Source organism: Anomaloglossus baeobatrachus, chromosome 5 (genome assembly GCF_048569485.1).
Source record: "Anomaloglossus baeobatrachus isolate aAnoBae1 chromosome 5, aAnoBae1.hap1, whole genome shotgun sequence".
Classification (NCBI taxonomy): Eukaryota; Metazoa; Chordata; class Amphibia; order Anura; family Aromobatidae; genus Anomaloglossus; species Anomaloglossus baeobatrachus.
The window spans coordinates 599754511-599770571 of record NC_134357.1 but is presented as its reverse complement, the minus strand read 5'-3'; the positions used below and the strand labels follow the sequence as shown (position 1 = coordinate 599770571).

Sequence of the window (16061 nt, the reverse complement as noted above, 5' to 3'; positions counted from 1 at the left end):
ACGCAATGACATTGCTAACGAGATGTCGCTGGGGTCACGGAATTCGTGACGCACATCCGGCCTCGTTAGCGACGTCGTTGCATGTGACACGTACGAGCAAGCGCTAACGATCCCAAATACTCAACAAATAGTTGATTGTTGACACGTCGTTCATTTTCAAAATATCGTTGCTCGTTTGGGACGCAGGTTGTTCGTTGTTCCTGAGGCAGCACACATCGCTACGTGTGACACCCCGGGAACGACGAACAGCGTACCTGCGTCCTCCGGCAACAAGGTGGGAGGGACGTTCATGCGGCTGCTCTCTGCCCCTCCGCTTCTATTGGTGACCTGCTGTGTGACGCCGCACAAACCGCCCCCTTAAAAAGAAAAAAAAAAAAAAAAAAGGGGAGGTTGTTCGCCGACAACAGCGACATTGTGTGACACGTACCTGCAATATTGTTCGCCACGGGCAACGATTTGCCCATGACGCACAAACGACGGTGGCGGGTGCAATCGCTAGCGATGTCGCAGCGTCTAAAGCGTCCTTTAGTTTACATTGCCAGATGGTGAAGCCGCACAACACATTCTTACAAGAGTCTATGGTCATCGGATCCATTTTTGCAGACCGACAGACGGCATGATCCAATCAGTCAGTAAATCCTTACCGATTGGTGGTTGTCCCTGCCCCGAGCGGTCTACACTAGATGACAGTGTGTAGGCGCCATAGCGCTCTGCGCGAGTCTTATTTACACAGAGCGACACTGCCGAGGACGAGCATTTTGCTTGTTTTTTGGGTGATCACAGGGCTGTGGAGTCGGTAAGCCAAACCTTCAACTCCGACACCTCAATTTCCCTTGCACCGACTCCGACATATAGTGCTTATAGTTAAGTGAGAAATGTATTGCAGTACAGTGTGAACATGTGTATGTGACCATCAGACATTTCATCATTTTTATGATACAATAATCAAGATATTTAGAACATAAAATACATTGGAATAAAACTTTAGAACACAAACTGTAATAAATTGTAAATATGTAATACAATATATAATATGCAATCCACTGTATTACATATTTACAATTTCTTACAGTTTGTGTTCTAAAGTTTTATTCCAATGTATTTTATGTTCTAAATATCTTGATTATTGTATCATAAAAATAATTAAATGTCTGATGATCACATTGTACTACAATAAATTGTTCACTTAAATATAAGCAATATACTAAATGTTATTATTTAGTATGTTTTTGTTGAAAACTGTTTTTTGCCACTTACATAGTGCATTACATAGCGATATAATATAAGTATATATATAATTATATTATATTATATTATAATATATATAATTATATTATAATATATATATATATATATATATATATATATATATATATATATATATATATATATATATATATATATATATATATATATATATATATATATATATATATATATATATATATATATATATATATATATATATTTTTATTTATTTACATACAAGTTCTTCCACTCCCTTAGGCTACTTTCACACTTGCGTTGAACGGTATCCGTTGCATTGCGTTGTGTAACGGATGCAACGGATGTGTTGCATATAGTGACACAACGGATGCAACGGATGCTGCAAAACAACGCAATTCGTTTTGATTTTTTTTTTTTTTTTTTCCCGGTTTTACCAGCGGCAGACTATAGTGAACGATCAGCTGATCGTTCCCTGCAGCCGGCCGCTGGGTGATCAGCTGATTGCTCCCAGTAGCCGGCCGCCGGGTGATCAGCTGATCGCTCCCGCCCGCCGGGTGATCAGCTGATCGCTCCCGGCTGCCGGGTGATCAGCTGATCGCTCCCTGCAGCCGGCTGCCGGGTGATCAGCTGATCGCTCCCGGCCGCCGGGTGATCAGCTGATCGCTCCCGGCCGCCGGGTGATCAGCTGATCGCTCCCTGCAGCCGGCCGCCGGGTGATCAGCTGATCGCTCCCTGCAGCCGGCCGCCGGGTGATCAGCTGATCGCTCCCTGCAGCCGGCCGCCGGGTGATCAGCTGATCGCTCCCTGCAGCCGGCCGCCGGGTGATCAGCTGATCGCTCCCTGCAGCCGGGTGATCAGCTGATCGCTCCCTGCAACCGGCCGCCGGGTGATCAGCTGATCGCTCCCTGCAGCCGGCCGCCGGGTGATCAGCTGATCGCTCCCTGCAACCGGCCGCCGGGTGATCAGCTGATCGCTGTCACTTGCCGGCGCCCGGGCATGCCGGCGGGCGGGCGCTCAGCTGAGCGCTGTGACTTGCCGGCGGCCGGGCATGCTGGTGGCCGGTCATTCAGCTGAGCGCTGTCGCTTGCCGACGGCCGGGCGCTCAGCTGAACGTTCGGCCACCGCGAGCCAAAATAAAGTTTGATTTAAAAAAAAAAAAAAAAAAAAAAAAAAAAAAAAAAGCATGCGCAGTGAAATCCAGAGGATTCCGCTGCTCAAAATAACGTTACATGCTGCGTTCCTCCCGCTGGGCGGAAGCAACGGAGCGTCGCCCAGCGGAAGCAACGCAGCTCCTTTTGGTACAATCCGTCAACCATACAAGTCTATGGGAAACAGCGGAATCCGTTAACGGATTCCGCTGTTTCCCAAAAGGGCGGATTGTAACGGAAGGAAAATAACGCAAGTGTGAAAGTACCCTTATGAAAATGCCAGGAGTTAAATCCTCAGCTTGTAATTTTTTAGTCACGGTAAATGGGTGATTAAGCAATTCCTTAAATTCAGCCACCTGTGTGCATTGACCGTCATTTAAGGTTACTTTAGGGTTCACCATATCTATAAGAAATCATTTTAGTTCAAGCAATCGCTCAGTCATTAAATAAGTGCTGCCCCACTGAGTGGCTTGATCAACAATTGCCCCTTTCCCAGCACGTCTCTTCAAGATGGAATCAATTTTAGGGGTTCTGGCGGCAATAACCAATTTCCTCACTTTTCCAATTAGATTTCCAGCATGTCCTCCCAGTTTCGCACATCCGGCTTTTCGCCGGTTTGGCAGATGTGGCGCACGCCAGTACAGTACGATACAGAACAGTGGCAGCACCACAACTTCCGGGTCACATGCTCCGCTCACATGACAGCATGTGACAGTCATTTGTCGCGCTGCCACTGTACTATATACACTGTACTGGAGTGCGCCACATCCGCCAAACTGGCGAAAAGCCGGATGTGTGAAACCGGGGTCCCTCTTGCATACTCTTATTGCCAGCTGCAGCGTGTGCACAACACAGCGCATGTGATGAATAGGAAAGTGTTCTGAAGCAGCTTCAACAAGATCATCTCATCCTAAAGTATCATTTTGCTGTTCTGTTGTAATATCTGCTTGTTCCTCAGTTACATGAGCAGCGCTGTGGCTCCAGCTCACACATACTAAACCCTACATGTTCTTCTAGCTGTTGTTCATTCCTCTCATTCATCAGTGTGATTGTACTTATCATGTGTGAAGCATTGTTCGTTACAATGGCAAGAACCTGTTCTTTTTTGCGTTCCTAATCTTGCAGAACTTTTTCCACTAAGGCCTGGAGAAACTGGCTGCTGTGATGAGCTTTACTATCTGTTACTGCCGGTGTCTTACTAACAATTTCTTTCTAGTCACAAACATATCGAACATTGATGGTAAAATAATTCAGTGAAATGCAGCGACTCCGGGATCCAGCAAAGGCAATGGGCGAAAGATAGGACATTCAGACACCGCGTGTTGTGAGGATCCGCACAGAATGAGCAGTCAGTTTGTGGTGTTTTCTAATCTGCTTTTGCTATTGAAAGCATTATTTGAGCTCAGAAACCTTTCAGGTGATGCGGTTTATAAAAAGCTGATCTGCTTTTGTAGCTGAAAAACGTATCCTCAAAAACCGCAGCAAAAACGCTGTGTGTGAATGTAGCCTTAGCTCAGGAATAGAACAGACATTTATAGGACATTTCATAACTTTCCCAAATTCCTATGAAAAAATATTCGGCACATTCTGCATTGCACTCTGGACCCAATTTATTATAGATTTTAGGAGTCGGAGTCGGTGCATTTTATACCGACTCCACCAAAATGAGCTCCGACTCCACAGCCCTGGGAAGAACCATAGAGAACTGGTGCAGAAGTTGTGTTCCTTGTAGTCCAAGAAGAAAAGACTGACAGTCAAAGAGCACCACTGCAGCCAATTATCACCAAGCAGCCATGAGAACTTGTAGCCATAGACCATGTCAAATTGACACCCAGCAGAAATGGCTATACATATGCTTTGACAATGGTGGAGCACTACTCCAGATTCCTAGTAGTAGCTCCAGTAAAAGACTTAACAGCACAGACAGCAGCAAGAACATTCCAAGCCTACTTTTGCAGACCACACTGTTATCCTGAACAGGTACTAGTGGATCAAGGCACTGCATTTGAAGCTGAAATCTTTCAAGAATTCTGTAACTTATATGGTTGTAAGAAAATCCGTACCACACCAAGTCACCCACAGACTAACGGCATGTGTGAAAGAATGAATCAAATAGTTATTGAACTGTTAAAAACCTTGCCATTGGAAGAGAGAAATATATGGCAAAAAAGTTACCCGACTTAGTGGGCATGTACAACAATATCCCTGTGAGTTCTACAAATTGTACCCCAGAGTACCTGATGAGAGCCAGACCAGGAAGACTACCAGTTGATTTTGAATCAGAATTGAGATCCCTGAAACCCATTCATCAGATGCTGTTTGGGACTCCCAAAGAGCAATACAAAAAAAATACAAGACTGTGTATAAAGGAGTCTGAACCAAAGCAGAGAAAAAACAAGAAAGGGATTATAACAAGAATGCTCAAGCAGTTTCCTTAACCCCTTGACAAATAGTCCTAAAAAGTAAAAGAAGAACCCATAAACTTGATGATCAGTGGGAAGCTGTACCTTACACGGTGTTCTCCTCCAATTTTGACAAGAAAACCTGTGTGATCAGTAAAGACAAAGGAAGAATAGCAACAGTCTCTAGAGAACACTTATGATTCCGGGACTGAGGAGGATCAAAAAAATGCGGAAACCCAAATGGTAACAGAGTGGCTGGAACCTTAACGGACTGCAGACTTAATCCTGACACACAACTAGAAGTAGCCGTGGGAAGAGCCTACGATGACCTAGTCGTCTTGACACAGCTGGAGAACTAAATACTCAGAGATTAGAAAGCTAATTTGCCTTGGAACAATCCCCAAAGATATAGATAGCCCCCCACATGTAAAGACTATGGTAATATAGGAAAACACCATACAAAGCTTAAAAAAAAAAAATATTCAGCAAAGGTGAGGCCCAAACTATCTTTATAGGAAAGGATAGGAAGGAGCACTGTCTGCAGCAGTAAAAACCTAATAAATACCAGCACGACTGATATGGAAAAAAACCCTGAGGCCAAACAGCCTCTCCCCCACTGTATCAGCACTCTGATGTTACTGGGATCCAAAAAATTAATATATGAGGGACTGAATTAACACCAAGCATAACAAAACACATTGCAGAATAATGGAGCTAAGTATACAGACACTCCCAGCAGGGAATGATCCAATTCCACCAAGAACTCGACACAGGCAAAATAGGAATCAAGCATTAGTATCAAAGCAGAGAAAGCAACAAGAAAGTGGAAACAATAAGCAGAAGCACAAGACCACTTATCTGAGAGGAGTCCTGGTAGTGAGCAGGGCTGGTTTCAGAATGTCCTTAACACACAGGAGACCATTGAGCACCGGCAAATAACAGGAGAAAACTGCTCAGTTATATCGTCCAATCAGAAATGCCTGATTGCCAGTCCTCCACAGGTGTGTGGCTTTCATTTGACAAATCAACTGCACGGCCAGCATTGACCACAAGAGGGAGCCCCAAACTGGAAAACGTATTCACAACAGATCACCTAAAGAAATGCCCAGAACAAATGAAATCATAAACATCTGATAGAGAAACAGAAAGAGAGAAAGATCCCCCCTGTACTTTGAGATTTCCCTGAAGATTGGCCTCAGTACAATGGAGCAATAATAGTACCAGTGATCACTTTTCCGCAGCTTGCAGAAATACCAGAAAGACAAGAAGAACTCATTCAAGTTCCAGAAGAATTACCTGAGATCCTACCAGAGGATCCTGCAATCAGTGAATTTGTCAATCCTGTGGTAAGATCTAGAAGTCGCAGACAATTACCCAAGCTACCCATCACACACAGGTCCTCCCACAATACAGGTACTAGTGAGACACTCGAAGTACGTCAGTCAGATCAGAGCAACTTTGGTCAACCCTCATCCAGGTATAGAGAATGGGTATAGAAAAAAAAAATAAAATTGTAAACTAGCCAAAATGAAAAATGTGTCCTTATGTAAATAGTATTGTACAGAAGGATGGAGGAACTGAGCTCAGCCCCATGAACATTAAGTTAGGAAAAGTAAGTTCCTGGGGTTGGTATGTGGAAACCAGGGCTCCTAAGCCAAGACGCCCATAGGGACCATAGAAAAATAAGAAAATATGAATGGTTATAAAATGTAGATGGTTATAGAATATTTATGTAATATATTTGGTGAACACGTCGACCCTACAGAGACTCTACTGTATGAACTTTTTGGGTCATTATTTGAGTTTATAGGTATAAAAAAACATGGACCTTTGGTCATTGGCCTGGCTATGACCCGAACAAATGTAAATATGTTGGGTTCTACGAAACGTTCAAGCAAAATACCTCCTTTGCATGGGAAGAATTGTTTACATGTTTGGATGTTGATGCATATTCAAAATTACAGTAAACTACCTTTTATCATCTTTGTAGCCCAAGGGCGTGCTGGAATTTACCAAGGGGGAATGTTGTACCCCTGAGGTATCAGGTGCCACAAAATAGGTACCCTGTGGACAACCCATACCCTGGAATACCAGTGCCGGTGACCTAATACACAAACACACAAACCCTTTCCCCTGCCTGGAGACAGCTTAGAGACGGGCCTGATGGAAGCCGTCTATTGGAAGGGGGCTCATCCAATCCATAAGCTAGAAACCCGGAAGGGGCTGAACTTAAACAGAGAGCGGGAACTGAAGTCAGTTAAGAGCGAGGAGGACGTCAGTAAGGAGTGAGGAGGACATGAGAGAAAGTGAGGAGAAAGGTGTTAAAACCTGAAGAAAAAAACTGGAGCTGAAAAGGAGGAGAGTTAATGTGGAGTAAGGATCCAGTGCTTAAGGAACGCAGGGTTGCCAGAGGAGTACGGGACCAGGACTTACAGCATCCAGCACTGGCGGGGAGCAGAACCCTTGACCGAAAGTACGCGTCAAGCTACCTGTTAAATCTGCCAGGTGAGGGGGAACGTCAGGGTCCCTCACCAACCCGAGTGTCCGGAGCAAAGCAGCAAAGAGGGGACCTGGGGATGGGGACAGGAGTCCAGCCCATAAAATTTTCCAGGCTGCCTGCTATACGGGCCAAGACTGTGAAACAGAGGGGATCCCAGGAAGTTTTAGACCACGGGGTCCCACCAAAAACCAACGGGTGCACTGAGCAGAGCTCACCAGGTCACTACCTGGCACTGGGAACAAAGGGTGAGGGAACACCTGAGAACCAGCACCACCAGGGCACTGGTACCAGAACAGTGAGTAAAAACCAGTCTAAACTGCAGTTCCTGTGCGGCTTGAATCCTTTCTACATCGGCGCTTCATCAGGTCACACTGCACACTACAACCACCATAATCATCTCTTCCGGGGCCTAGCCCTACTTGCGGAGGGCCAGATCACCCGAGCTGCATTATACTACCCGCCCCAGGAAGATCACGCAGCGGCGGCTCCTACAAAATAGCCGCAACCCGCAAGTGGCGTAGTCACTCATTCATTTTACTTTTGTTTTTCCACTTTTCACCCTTTTTTGGATCGACCCCCGGGGTCACGGAACTGGGCATGGGCCGCAACCACGACTCCCCTGTTCACCACACACCCGGGACCGGAGCATCCCACTGCCCTGGGGCATCACCATTGTGGAGTATAAGCGCCCCGTCCCTCAGACGTCTGGGTCACAGGTAACATGTTACAGTATATGGTGCAGATCACACGTCCGTGCCTCCTAGTATAAACCGGAAGGATCCCCCTGGCACCTCAGCAGCAGAGGACACCGCTTTCCTCAATGCTCGATCACCATTGTGAAGTATAAGCGCCCGTCCCTCAGACGTCTGGGTCACAGGTAACATGTTACAGTATATGGTGCAGATCACACGTCCGTGCCTCCTAGTATAAACCGGAAGGATCCCCCTGGCACCTCAGCAGCAGAGGACACCGCTTTCCTCAATGCTCGATCACCATTGTGAAGTATAAGCGCCCCGTCCCTCAGACGTCTGGGTCACAGGTAACATGTTACAGTATATGGTGCAGATCACACGCCCGTGCCTCCTAGTATAAACCGGAAGGATCCCCCTGGCACCTCAGCAGCAGAGGACACTGCTTTCATCAATGCTCGATCACCATTGTGAAGTATAAGCACCCGTCCCTCAGACGTCTGGGTCACAGGTAACATGTTACAGTATATGGTGCAGATCACACGCCCGTGCCTCCTAGTATAAACCGGAAGGATCCCCCTGGCACCTCAGCAGCAGAGGACACCGCTTTCCTCAATGCTCGATCACCATTGTGAAGTATAAGCGCCCGTCCCTCAGACGTCTGGGTCACAGGTAACATATATTACAGTATATGGTGCAGATCACACGCCCGTGCCTCCTAGTATAAACCGGAAGGGTCCCCCCGGCACCTCAGCAGCAGAGGACACCGCTTTCATCAATGCTCGATCACCATTGTGAAGTATAAGCGCCCGTCCCTCAGACGTCTGGGTCACAGGTAACATGTTACAGTATATGGTGCAGATCACACGCCCGTGCCTCCTAGTATAAACCGGAAGGATCCCCCTGGCACCTCAGCAGCAGAGGACACCGCTTTCATCAATGCTCGATCACCATTGTGAAGTATAAGCGCCCGTCCCTCAGACGTCTGGGTCACAGGTAACATGTTACAGTATATGGTGCAGATCACACGTCCGTGCCTCCTAGTATAAACCGGAAGGGTCCCCCTGGCACCTCAGCAGCAGAGGACACCGCTTTCATCAATGCTCGATCACCATTGTGAAGTATAAGCGCCCGTCCCTCAGACGTCTGGGTCACAGGTAACATGTTACAGTATATGGTGCAGATCACACGCCCGTGCCTCCTAGTATAAACCGGAAGGATCCCCCTGGCACCTCAGCAGCAGAGGACACCGCTTTCATCAATGCTCGATCCCCATTGTGAAGTATAAGCGCCCGTCCCTCAGACGTCTGGGTCACAGGTAACATGTTACAGTATATGGTGCAGATCACACGTCCGTGCCTCCTAGTATAAACCGGAAGGATCCCCCTGGCACCTCAGCAGCAGAGGACACCGCTTTCATCAATGCTCGATCCCCATTGTGAAGTATAAGCGCCCGTCCCTCAGACGTCTGGGTCACAGGTAACATGTTACAGTATATGGTGCAGATCACACGTCCGTGCCTCCTAGTATAAACCGGAAGGATCCCCCTGGCACCTCAGCAGCAGAGGACACCGCTTTCATCAATGCTCGATCACCATTGTGAAGTATAAGCGCCCGTCCCTCAGACGTCTGGGTCACAGGTAACATGTTACAGTATATGGTGCAGATCACACGCCCGTGCCTCCTAGTATAAACCGGAAGGGTCCCCCTGGCACCTCAGCAGCAGAGGACACCGCTTTCATCAATGCTCGATCACCATTGTGAAGTATAAGCGCCCGTCCCTCAGACGTCTGGGTCACAGGTAACATGTTACAGTATATGGTGCAGATCACACGTCCGTGCCTCCTAGTATAAACCGGAAGGATCCCCCTGGCACCTCAGCAGCAGAGGACACCGCTTTCATCAATGCTCGATCCCCATTGTGAAGTATAAGCGCCCGTCCCTCAGACGTCTGGGTCACAGGTAACATGTTACAGTATATGGTGCAGATCACACGCCCGTGCCTCCTAGTATAAACCGGAAGGGTCCCCCCGGCACCTCAGCAGCAGAGGACACCGCTTTCATCAATGCTCGATCACCATTGTGAAGTATAAGCGCCCGTTCCTCAGACGTCTGGGTCACAGGTAACACGTTACAGTATATGGTGCAGATCACACGCCCGTGCCTCCTAGTATAAACCGGAAGGATCCCCCTGGCACCTCAGCAGCAGAGGACACCGCTTTCCTCAATGCTCGATCACCATTGTGAAGTATAAGTGCCCGTCCCTCAGACGTCTGGGTCACAGGTAACACGTTACAGTATATGGTGCAGATCACACGCCCGTGCCTCCTAGTATAAACCGGAAGGATCCCCCTGGCACCTCAGCAGCAGAGGACACCGCTTTCATCAATGCTCGATCACCATTGTGAAGTATAAGCGCCCGTCCCTCAGACGTCTGGGTCACAGGTAACATGTTACAGTATATGGTGCAGATCACACGCCCGTGCCTCCTAGTATAAACCGGAAGGATCCCCCTGGCACCTCAGCAGCAGAGGACACCGCTTTCATCAATGCTCGATCACCATTGTGAAGTATAAGCGCCCGTCCCTCAGACGTCTGGGTCACAGGTAACATGTTACAGTATATGGTGCAGATCACACGCCCGTGCCTCCTAGTATAAACCGGAAGGGTCCCCCCGGCACCTCAGCAGCAGAGGACACCGCTTTCCTCAATGCTCGATCACCATTGTGAAGTATAAGTGCCCGTCCCTCAGACGTCTGGGTCACAGGTAACACGTTACAGTATATGGTGCAGATCACACGTCCGTGCCTCCTAGTATAAACCGGAAGAGTCCCCCTGGCACCTCAGCAGCAGAGGACACCGCTTTCATCAATGCTCGATCACCATTGTGAAGTATAAGCGCCCGTCCCTCAGACGTCTGGGTCACAGGTAACATGTTACAGTATATGGTGCAGATCACACGCCCGTGCCTCCTAGTATAAACCGGAAGGATCCCCCTGGCACCTCAGCAGCAGAGGACACTGCTTTCATCAATGCTCGATCACCATTGTGAAGTATAAGCGCCCGTCCCTCAGACGTCTGGGTCACAGGTAACATGTTACAGTATATGGTGCAGATCACACGCCCGTGCCTCCTAGTATAAACCGGAAGGATCCCCCTGGCACCTCAGCAGCAGAGGACACTGCTTTCATCAATGCTCGATCACCATTGTGAAGTATAAGCGCCCGTCCCTCAGACGTCTGGGTCACAGGTAACATGTTACAGTATATGGTGCAGATCACACGCCCGTGCCTCCTAGTATAAACCGGAAGGATCCCCCTGGCACCTCAGCAGCAGAGGACACTGCTTTCATCAATGCTCGATCACCATTGTGAAGTATAAGCGCCCGTCCCTCAGACGTCTGGGTCACAGGTAACATGTTACAGTATATGGTGCAGATCACACGCCCGTGCCTCCTAGTATAAACCGGAAGGGTCCCCCTGGCACCTCAGCAGCAGAGGACACCGCTTTCCTCAATGCTCGATCACCATTGTGAAGTATAAGCGCCCGTCCCTCAGACATCTGGGTCACAGGTAACATGTTACAGTATATGGTGCAGATCACACGCCCGTGCCTCCTAGTATAAACCGGAAGGGTCCCCCCGGCACCTCAGCAGCAGAGGACACCGCTTTCCTCAATGCTCGATCACCATTGTGAAGTATAAGCGCCCGTCCCTCAGACGTCTGGGTCACAAGTAACATGTTACAGTATATGGTGCAGATCACACGCCCGTGCCTCCTAGTATAAACCGGAAGGGTCCCCCCGGCACCTCAGCAGCAGAGGACACCGCTTTCCTCAATGCTCGATCACCATTGTGAAGTATAAGCGCCCATCCCTCAGACGTCTGGGTCACAGGTAACACGTTACAGTATATGGTGCAGATCACACGCCCGTGCCACCTAGTATAAACCGGAAGGATCCCCCTGGCACCTCAGCAGCAGAGGACACCGCTTTCCTCAATGCTCGATCACCATTGTGAAGTATAAGCGCCCGTCCCTCAGACGTCTGGGTCACAGGTAACATATATTACAGTATATGGTGCAGATCACACGTCCGTGCCTCCTAGTATAAACCGGAAGGGTCCCCCTGGCACCTCAGCAGCAGAGGACGCCGCTTTCCTCAATGCTCGATCACCATTGTGAAGTATAAGCGCCCGTCCCTCAGACGTCTGGGTCACAAGTAACATGTTACAGTATATGGTGCAGATCACACGTCCGTGCCACCTAGTATAAACCGGAAGGGTCCCCCCGGCACCTCAGCAGCAGAGGACACCGCTTTCCTCAATGCTCGATCACCATTGTGAAGTATAAGCGCCCGTCCCTCAGACGTCTGGGTCACAGGTAACATGTTACAGTATATGGTGCAGATCACACGTCCGTGCCTCCTAGTATAAACCGGAAGGATCCCCCTGGCACCTCACCAGCAGAGGACACCGCTTTCATCAATGCTCGATCACCATTGTGAAGTATAAGCGCCCGTCCCTCAGACGTCTGGGTCACAGGTAACATGTTACAGTATATGGTGCAGATCACACGCCCGTGCCTCCTAGTATAAACCGGAAGGATCCCCCTGGCACCTCAGCAGCAGAGGACACCGCTTTCCTCAATGCTCGATCACCATTGTGAAGTATAAGCGCCCGTCCCTCAGACGTCTGGGTCACAGGTAACATGTTACAGTATATGGTGCAGATCACACGTCCGTGCCTCCTAGTATAAACCGGAAGAGTCCCCCTGGCACCTCAGCAGCAGAGGACACCGCTTTCATCAATGCTCGATCACCATTGTGAAGTATAAGCGCCCGTCCCTCAGACGTCTGGGTCACAGGTAACATGTTACAGTATATGGTGCAGATCACACGCCCGTGCCTCCTAGTATAAACCGGAAGGATCCCCCTGGCACCTCAGCAGCAGAGGACACCGCTTTCCTCAATGCTCGATCACCATTGTGAAGTATAAGTGCCCGTCCCTCAGACGTCTGGGTCACAGGTAACATATATTACAGTATATGGTGCAGATCACACGCCCGTGCCTCCTAGTATAAACCGGAAGGATCCCCCTGGCACCTCAGCAGCAGAGGACACCGCTTTCCTCAATGCTCGATCACCATTGTGAAGTATAAGCGCCCGTCCCTCAGACGTCTGGGTCACAGGTAACACGTTACAGTATATGGTGCAGATCACACGTCCGTGCCTCCTAGTATAAACCGGAAGAGTCCCCCTGGCACCTCAGCAGCAGAGGACACCGCTTTCATCAATGCTCGATCACCATTGTGAAGTATAAGTGCCCGTCCCTCAGACGTCTAGGTCACAGGTAACATGTTACAGTATATGGTGCAGATCACACGCCCGTGCCTCCTAGTATAAACCGGAAGGATCCCCCTGGCACCTCAGCAGCAGAGGACACCGCTTTCCTCAATGCTCGATCACCATTGTGAAGTATAAGCGCCCATCCCTCAGACGTCTGGGTCACAGGTAACACGTTACAGTATATGGTGCAGATCACACGCCCGTGCCTCCTAATATAAACCGGAAGGGTCCCCCTGGCACCTCAGCAGCGCGGAGCGCCTGCTGTTACTTCTTATCTTCTGTTCAGCTAGTGACCTAAGACTGACATCCTGTATAATCCAAACCTCCTACTCTCGTCTCCAAGACTTCTCACGAGCTGCAGCAATTCTCTAGGATGCGCTACCCAGAACAAGTCAAATAATTCCCAATAGCCATAGTTTTAAGCATGCCCTAAAATACACCGTGTAAGGACAGGTCACACCGTGCGGTCACTACACCAGAACAGTAACACAATGTAAGTACGGGTCGCACTGTGCGGATTGTGCGGAGGGCCGCGTCACGCTGTGCGGATTGTGCGGGGGGCCGCGTCACGCTGTGCGGGGGGCCGCGTCACGCTGTGCGGGGGGCCGCGTCACGCTGTGCGGGGGGCCGCGTCACACTGTGCGGGGGGCCGCGTCACACTGTGCGGGGGGCCGCGTCACACTGTGCGGGGGGCCGCGTCACACTGTGCGGGGGGCCGCGTCACACTGTGCGGGGGGCCGCGTCACACTGTGCGGGGGGCCGCGTCACACTGTGCGGGGGGGCCGCGTCACACTGTGCGGGGGGCCGCGTCACACTGTGCGGGGGGCCGCGTCACACTGTGCGGGGGGCCGCGTCACACTGTGCGGGGGGCCGCGTCACACTGTGCGGGGGGCCGCGTCACACTGTGCGGGGGGCCGCGTCACACTGTGCGGATTGTGCGGGGGGCCGCGTCACACTGTGCGGATTGTGCGGGGGGCCGCGTCACACTGTGCGGATTGTGCGGGGGGCCGCGTCACACTGTGCGGATTGTGCGGGGGGCCGCGTCACACTGTGCGGATTGTGCGGGGGGCCGCGTCACACTGTGCGGATTGTGCGGGGGGCCGCGTCACACTGTGCGGATTGTGCGGGGGGCCGCGTCACACTGTGCGGATTGTGCGGGGGGCCGCGTCACACTGTGCGGATTGTGCGGGGGGCCGCGTCACACTGTGCGGATTGTGCGGGGGGCCGCGTCACACTGTGCGGATTGTGCGGGGGGCCGCGTCACACTGTGCGGATTGTGCGGGGGGCCGCGTCACACTGTGCGGATTGTGCGGGGGGCCGCGTCACACTGTGCGGATTGTGCGGGGGCACGTCACACTGTGCGGATTGTGCGGGGGGCCGCGTCACACTGTGCGGATTGTGCGGGGGCACGTCACACTGTGCGGATTGTGCGGGGGCACGTCACACTGTGCGGATTGTGCGGGGGGCCGCGTCACACTGTGCGGATTGTGCGGGGGCACGTCACACTGTGCGGATTGTGCGGGGGGCCGCGTCACACTGTGCGGATTGTGCGGGGGGCCGCGTCACACTGTGCGGATTGTGCGGGGGGCCGCGTCACACTGTGCGGATTGTGCGGAGGGCACGTCACACTGTGCGGATTGTGCGGGGGCACGTCACACTGTGCGGATTGTGCGGGGGCACGTCACACTGTGCGGATTGTGCGGGGGCACGTCACACTGTGCGGATTGTGCGGGGGCACGTCACACTGTGCGGATTGTGCGGAGGGCACGTCACACTGTGCGGATTGTGCGGGGGCACGTCACACTGTGCGGATTGTGCGGGGGCACGTCACACTGTGCGGATTGTGCGGGGGGCCGCGTCACACTGTGCGGATTGTGCGGGGGCACGTCACACTGTGCGGATTGTGCGGGGGCACGTCACACTGTGCGGATTGTGCGGAGGGCACGTCACACTGTGCGGATTGTGCGGCCCTGTCACCTTGCCCCGCATACCCTGGCACAGCAGACGCTATAGACGCAGGTGGTTAACCCCTTCCCGCCCGCACAGTACACACTGGCAATGAGCCACTCACCTTCCTTCACTCCGGGCAGTTTGGAGCTGTCGATGGTGAGCTCGGTCATGTCTGCCGCCGCCGTCACTCATTCAGCCCCGAGGCCGCTCACTGACCGGTGTAACAGCCGGGAAATGGCATCGGCCGACGGATCCCACACTGATCAGATCGCACGACGACCAGTACAGCTTCAATCTAATCAGAGCAGCCTCACTACTAGTATTGTACGGAGCAGGAGAGAGGACAAAATATGTGCAGGGCTGGGCCAGACAATCGCGTGACGTCATCAGCCGGGAGCTGGAGCTTTAACTCCTCCACTGCTGGATCTCACTGCAATGCACAGCGGAAAGGTGAATGCAGAAGAAACCACAAAGAAAGAAACCCGACAGCAAAGAAAAGAAGAACGCAGGAGAGAAGGAAGAGAAAAGAATGAGGAATCACTGGAGAGGATAAAGGAGAAAATCAGGAAAAATAGAGGATAATGAGTCACTGGAGAGGATAAAGGAGAGATTCAGGAAAAATGGAGGATAATGAATCACTGGAGAGGATAAAGGAGAAAATCAGGAAAAATAGAGAATAATGAGTCACTGGAGGAATTAAGGAGAGATTCACAAAAAATAGAGAATAATGAATCACTGGAGAGGATAAAGGAGAAAATCAGGAAAAATAGAGAATAATGAGTCACTGGAGGAATTAAGGAGA

The 16061-nt window shown here is 50.7% G+C and overlaps 1 protein-coding gene across 3 annotated transcripts in view; it reads right to left on the bottom strand.

Moving 5' to 3' along the window:
• The window catches only part of CCDC50 (coiled-coil domain containing 50), a 103433-nt gene extending 87831 nt beyond the window's left edge, over positions 1-15602 (bottom strand). For all 3 annotated transcript variants that reach the window (XM_075351548.1, XM_075351549.1, XM_075351550.1), the window contains exon 1: positions 15381-15602. In XM_075351548.1, coding sequence (XP_075207663.1) covers positions 15381-15429 — 49 coding nt within the window. In that variant the 5' untranslated portion in view covers positions 15430-15602. The remainder of the gene's footprint in view (positions 1-15380) is intronic.
• Between the last annotated feature and the right edge of the window lie 459 nt (positions 15603-16061).